The sequence below is a fragment of the Eublepharis macularius genome, chromosome 3, assembly GCF_028583425.1.
Source record: "Eublepharis macularius isolate TG4126 chromosome 3, MPM_Emac_v1.0, whole genome shotgun sequence".
Taxonomy (NCBI): domain Eukaryota; kingdom Metazoa; phylum Chordata; class Lepidosauria; order Squamata; family Eublepharidae; genus Eublepharis; species Eublepharis macularius.
In genome coordinates, this window is record NC_072792.1 from 171,842,056 (window position 1) to 171,848,907 (window position 6,852).

At 42.0% G+C, this 6,852-nt stretch overlaps 1 protein-coding gene across 1 annotated transcript; it reads right to left on the reverse strand.

Annotated features, from left to right (window-relative positions):
* Positions 1-946: 946 nt before the first annotated feature.
* Positions 947-5,485, reverse strand: LOC129326125 (autocrine proliferation repressor protein A-like). The gene is made up of 5 exons (XM_054974270.1): positions 5,432-5,485; positions 4,917-5,005; positions 4,729-4,813; positions 1,646-1,711; positions 947-1,297 (listed from the first exon to the last, which is right to left on the reverse strand). Exons 1-5 carry the CDS (start codon positions 5,432-5,434, stop codon positions 1,175-1,177), a joined length of 366 nt encoding a protein of 121 aa, XP_054830245.1. The 5' UTR covers positions 5,435-5,485; the 3' UTR covers positions 947-1,174.
* Between the last annotated feature and the right edge of the window lie 1,367 nt (positions 5,486-6,852).

Consider the following 6,852-nt stretch of genomic DNA (forward strand, 5'->3'; position numbering starts at 1 on the left):
AGGCACTTCCTCCCGGACCTGTGGAGAGGAGCATCTGACATGGCCGAGAAAACAAAATCGAATCAGCAGTAAACGCTGACTAATTTAAATTGCCCCTAAGTTTGGGCAATAAACATATGAATACACAAATTAGCAAACAGAACGAAATGTATTGGAGCTAGAACATCCTAGCTCAATCATACAAACATATGTACACTAATTACAATTTGCAACAAAAGTTGCCAATTAGCAGATATCCAAGTGTAAACTCTTTGCAAAAATATATGAACGGCTTAGCTCAAGAGCAGATATCCAAATACAAAGTCTGTGTACTGCTGTATCGACAGCTGGAAAAGGGGGGGGGTCCCAACTTATCCCTGGGAAATCCTTTGTTGATTAAAGCTTCCCAGATTCACGACCACAAATAATGCTTGGCCAGTGTATTCATATGTTTATTGTGTATTCATATGTGTATTCATATGTTTATTGACCATACTTAGGGGCGATTTAAATTAGTCAGCGTTTACTGCTGTATATTCTATTTGTCAATTGTTATTTTTGTGTTAATCTGTATTACGGGGACTTCGTATTAGGAGCAGAGCAGGTGGCAATGCCCCCCTTCACCCAGCCAGGATCAGTTGCTAAGTAGGAAGCAATGCTCGTCCCTTCTTCACACAGCCGGGATCCGGAGCAGAGCAGCTGGCAATGCCTGCCCCCCACTCACCCCACCGGCATCAGGCATGGAGCAGGTGGCAAGACCCACCCCTTCACCCAGCTGGGATCAGGTGTGGAGCAAGAGGCAATGCCCGCCTCCCATTCACCCAGCTGGGATTAGGCACAGAGCAGGTGGCAATGCCCACCCCTCCTCACTCGGCTAGTCTAAGGTACAGAGGAGGTGGCCATGCCTCCCCCCCTACATCTGGCTAGGATCAGTGACGGAGGAGGAGGGAATGCCTACGTGCCCGCCCTCCCCTTTCTAGAACATATACTTTTTCCCACAATGGGCTTTGTTGCTAGTGCTACAATAAATTTGTTAGTCTTAAAGCTGTTACTGGATACTTTACTATTAGAACTACAATGACAGCACACTTCTGCATTGTACCTTTTCCTTCACTATACCACCTAAGTTCTAGAACCACCACCAAAATTCCCTTAAGAAAACTGAATTGCTTCATCGTTGTTTCTTGAAGTTTTTTTAGACCAGTGTTCCACGGCATCCATCACCTTTGCAATTAGGACACGGAAAAGTGTCCGGAATGATGTGGATTTCTGATGTAAACACCAAGTGCTGCTCACTTTTGTCTCTTGGAAAGATGGCCTGTAAAGAAATTGTTATTCTGTTAAAAATGTAGCCTTGAATAATAGCCTAGTACTTAAGTGGAGGAATGGACTAAGGGCTCAGGAATCAGATTTGACAAAACACCTTGCAAGTATGGAAGCCCTTTGGGTGTCGAGGCTTGATGGAAACATTGAGCATTAGACACAAAAGAGACATGGAATTAGGTAAAAGGATAGTACTGTGTAATTATAAAGATGCAAAATTGCATTTTTCTTATGCCACTAGGATCTTTGTGATAATCTGAGGACATAAAAATTCATATATGCATCTGATAGGCATAAAGTCCTGCATCTGGACAGGGGAGAGCAAAAGAAACGACGACCCTACCTGAACGAAGAAGGCCCTCCATCCCTCTGCTGGAATCTCCAACTCCTTCTTATAAAGAGACCTTTTCTGCACACAGATCAAAGAAGAGGGGGACAGGCAACATTTTTTAGGGTCTAGGAAGCTTAAAACTTTTATAACTAGCAACACTACAACTATTGGCATGAATATATCACATATTTTAATAGCCAAGTGTGCATAATCAATGGATACTTAAATCCATGGACCTAGAATATCTGTATGCAAGGGAATTCCCCCCCCCACCCAATGTTGGGCATCACAAGGTTTGTTGAAAAATCATAAACATTAAAAAAAGGGAAGGAGGGGTTAAAAACACACAAAAAAAGAAGATGTCATCCGTGTGAGCAGCAACACCTCTTATATTAGCCTTGATGCCACGACCCCTCCCCTTTCCAACTGGCATGGAGGTGGGTGAGTTGGCAGAGGGGAGGCACTGCTGTCTCCTCCCCAATGGCTGACCAAATGACCCCGTGGGATCAAGGCAGCAGCTGGGCGCTTGCAACAGTCCCGTCGAAGTAAAAAACAACGAGGCTGGAAATGCTTGTCGCCATTTGGAAGTCTCAGAACCTGTCTTTTGGGATAAAACAGGCTAGCTGGAGAATGTTTGATTCTACCTTGGGAACAGGGCAAGGGTACCTGGTTGTGAGGCTCACCTCTCTGGTGTGGAGTGGAACTGGGACCATTCAGTATGACTGTTGGGAAAGGGCAAGCTGGTGAGGAAGGAGTCTTGTGTGTGTGAAAGGATCCAATCTGGTGCCAAGGCAGTGGAACCTGTTTGTAACCTCAGGCGTTGAAAAGAACTCAGACCACAGCCTGAAGCCATAACTTGCTCAAGTTTCAGCGCCTCAGCTGGGATTCACCAGTGACTGCCTGGAGACCTGTGCAGCTGAACTGTTCTTTAAAAACTGCCGGTACCTAAATCAATCTTCTTTGTTGTTTTGTTGAACCTGCTTCAGTGATCTCTGTACTGTCAATGCACAGTAGAAAACTAACCTCTCAGCAGCAGCCCAAAGCCTAAATGCCCCTTCCTCTTAGGACATCTTAAAACTGAGGGGAAGTTTTCTATCACAAAACCAGCCAGGTGGCCCAAATTTCATAACTGGCAGTCTGGTTCCCCTTGCTTACAAGAAGGGGTCTGCCACAGCAGCAAAAAGGAAATTTCCAGCAGTTTTTATTAAAAGCTTTTGCAGTGTCGAGTGAGAGAATAGGAACTTGATTGCATCACTTACTGTTTAATGCAATCAAAACAGCAACCATCATAAGATTATCTGGACCTTGCCTACCTCACATAAATCCTACCTGGTGTGCATGTACCCAAGTTGTAATAAAAGTCTCTTACCAAGAATGTCTTCTAATTTCTTAACTCCTATATTCCTCAAAGAAATAGGCTGACCAAATGACGTAACTTCTGTTTTGTGAATGGAAGTTGCTCCATCAACATGGAAGTTGCATGTACCTTTAAGGTTCCAGTTTACAAAAAGGCTGCTCTCCTGTTGGTTGGACTGTATTGAATTATTTACACTGTGATAGAAATTTTGGGTGTGTTTCCTTGTAAGTACAGTGTTTTATAAGTTCGGGGGTGAAATCCATGAAGTTAAAAAATGGAGTGTCTTGCTAATTGTTTTTGTGTCATCGTAGGTTATTGCCCTGAGGAAGCCTGGTTGGTGAAACAGAAATGTTGTAGGATGCAAGCATTCGTCCGTTGGCGGCTTTCCAACAGAGTCATTTGTTATCTTTAATTGGAGCACTACCCCAACACAAATTCCTTTGATTCCATGAACTGTATATAAACCTACTGCATGAAGGACAGTACCAACAGATTTTTTGATTGCTGGTTTATTATTATTGTACTTGCAACTTGCTCCTTTCAAATATTAACTGCTTGAATGCTAGTCCATTATTATTGTGCTGGTTTATCATTATTATTGTACTTGCAATTTGCCTTTTTCATATTATTGCATTTGCAACTTGCTCTTTTCAATTTTTGTTCTTTTCAATTTGTGTACATTATCAATTTGCATATTATACATTAATTGTTTGTTTATCAATTTGCATAATACACTATATCAACATTAATTGTGTGTTAACTGGTTGCTGCCTTCCTTTGTTACTGGCAAAAGTTGCATTGAGCATGTTGCTCAATGCCACCCCTTCCCCCAAAGTGTTACACCCACCCCAGCCCATATACATGTAACACTGAGACTGTGGGTAGCATTACTACTGTTTGAAATATTATTTACTGATCCACAGAAATCAAAGCCACACAGCTTTGTCAGAATAAGTACACAATTGAGCCATCTACTATGATCCGCTTTTAGAAACTATTTATTGAAATCAATACACAGACAAAAATGCTCCCCAATAGTAGTTTGAGTATGTAGCCACTTCTACTGACAGCACTCAGCCTTAAACACTTTTGCTTTGCAGTGCAAAGATTGAGCAGTGGTCTGTCTAATTAAGAGCCTCATGGCACAGAGTGGTAAGCTGCAGTACTGCAGCCAAAGCTCTGCTCACAACCTGAGTTCAATCCTGGAGTGATTCCGCACACATTGGATAATGCACTTTCAATCCTCTTTATAGATCATTTGGAATGGATTTTTTTGTGTGCGGAAGAAAAACTCCACCTCAAACGATTGATAAAGTGCATTGAATGTACATTATCCAACGTGTGCGGAATCAGCCCTGGAGGAAGTCAGGTTCAGGTACCTGGCTCAAGGTTGACTTAGCCTTCCATCTTTTCGAGGTCGGTAAAATGAGCACCCAGATTTCTGGGGGTAAAGTGTAGATGACTGGGGAAGGCAATGTCAAACCACCAAGTAACGAAAGTCTGCCAATAAAACATTGTGATGCGACGTTCCCCCATGGGTCAGTAATGACTCAGTGCTTGCACAGGGGACTACCTTTACCTTTACCTATCTAATTAGCTTTGGCGTAGGAACAGCTACATGGAATCGCTGGGAAGATCCCTGGGAGAGAGAGCCTTTAAGTTTCATCCCCACATTCTCTTTTATATAGCAACTATTTATTCCTCAATCACTAAGCCATATCAAGAAAAAGATGCTCACCACATGCTCAACATTGGTCTTTGTCCATTTAACATTGTTGTTCTGAAAAGAATTTCCAGCTCCTATCCTCATTCTGAAGTCTCGCCTAGGAATATTAAAGCAGAATGGGATGTGTGTTATCTGCTGAGAAAAATCTCTGTCAGAGACCAAGTATCTACCGCACTTCAATGTGGGTGGAAGAACCCTACCTGGTTCCCCCAACAGTGTCAGCATGGTAAGAGAAAATTTCATAGGGTTCCGGAGATGAATTGAAATAGATGATTCCAGTGGTATTTGTCTAGAAAAAACGAAAGATGTTAGTGAGGACAAAAGAAACCAAAGATACTCCCACTTCTTAGAATCTAAGACTTGTGACTCTGTGGTTTGGTGTTTTTTGAGTACTGGACTCAGGGAGGCCCAGAATTAAAGCCTCATTTGGTTATGAAGTTCATTTGGGTGCTCTTGGGCCAGTAAGATAGTTATGAGGAGGGAATGTCTTTTTCTGACATTCACCATCATCCTGAAGCTGGAAGCCAAATTTCAGATACCTCCTTTTATGTGTTGATTTGTGTGCCTGCCACAGAGAACCTAGCTTATACTAAAAAGGGCATCACTTCCCAGTAGCAGCACAATAGAAGCATCAAACAGAAATTAGAAAGCAAGTTGCAGATTCCTGTTTACTCCTTTCACAGGATGACTTTCAGAGTATGAACATTTTTCTTACCATTGTTCTATGCCAAGAGACCGAGGGACGTGGATAATTATCTTTGACCCGCCTATAGAAAACGAGGATTGGATTTAATAGTGTTTCTAAACCTTTAAATCTGTAATCAGCATTTGGGATGATGCTGGAAAGGAAAAGGAAGAAAACTGTGAAACACCCTGATCGCAGAGATTCATATACAATTTTTTTTTCTTCAGCAAAAAGGATTTGAGGATTAAAATTCTCATGACCCTAAGATGCATGCATCCAAGGATGTTCCCATACAAAAAGAAATATTTTTTTAAAACCCAAATGAACACCTTGTATGAAACAAAAGAACTAAGGAAGTGTGTACTCATTGGAATTAAAAACAATAACAAAATTCCACCAGTGATATCTTCAAAAGAGAGGAGAAAAAAGTGGGTAGGGCATGCCCGAAAGTACAAATCCCCCTTGCTCTGCTCATTGTGATATTCCTAGATCATATTCCAATCACAAGAGAAGTCAGAGGAGAGGGGAAGAAGAAATCCAGTTTAATGTGATTTTGCAGTCTTTTCTCATTCTGACTCCCTCCCAGTTTCAGCACCTATATTTCTGGCCAATTGATAGAGCTGCTTTACATGCTGTGAAGTCCACCTGTAGTGCCAACAGACATGACCTCAGAGTTCCTTGCTTAGAACTTAATTTCCAGTTATACATGGCCCATACTTGGATCAGGCTTGCAGTGAGTGAAAATTTAAATCCTCCCGCCTATCATTTCCCCAAATTAAACGAATCTAGAGAAATTCTACTTGCCCCATTGGGGAAACTATATATGTGGCACATTGGTACACATAGGTTTATCTAACAGGGCTAATAACAGTTCCCCAGGTATTTCTCAAAGGAAAATCACATGCAGGTGGACCGGGGGGGGGGGCTTAGAACCCTCTCCCTCCAATCGCAACCTGAATTGGGTTTCCATTTGCCCAATTATTCCTTTCTGAACACAGAACTGCCAACACAAATTCCACACAAGAAGTTTTAACTGGGCTAAAATCTTCAGTGAACTAGACTAGCACACCAGAGTATTGCTTTTACGTGGGTGGATTAATTGACATCATAAATGGACTTGATGGGCACCATCTTAAATATGCTGCTTCCTTAAAAATTAATATTGAACCAAAACCAGTGGCAATGCTTCTGCTTTGCTGAGAAATTTCCCATTCTCCTTCTCCACGGGGAATAAGAAAAAATGTTGGCTGTCAGAAGGTAAATTTTACTTATGGAGTACAGACTCACTGGAGATGCTTCTCTCCTTCTAAGTAGGGAAAGTAATAATGGGAGTTGTCGGGCATGGAGACTTCATCCCCCGATGCAAGGATTATGAACTTGGATACGTTTGTGAACCGCTCATTGTATGCTGGAAAGGGAAAAAAACAAAGGTTATGTTTGTGGCAGGTGCC

Coding starts and splice junctions, on each gene's coding strand:
- LOC129326125 (XM_054974270.1), bottom strand. Junction 4,814..4,916: donor GACACTGTTGGGGGAACCAG/GTAGGGTTCTTC, acceptor TAATATTCCTAG/GCGAGACTTCAGAATGAGGA. Junction 1,298..1,645: donor GGAGGGCCTTCTTCGTTCAG/GTAGGGTCGTCG, acceptor ATTTCTTTACAG/GCCATCTTTCCAAGAGACAA.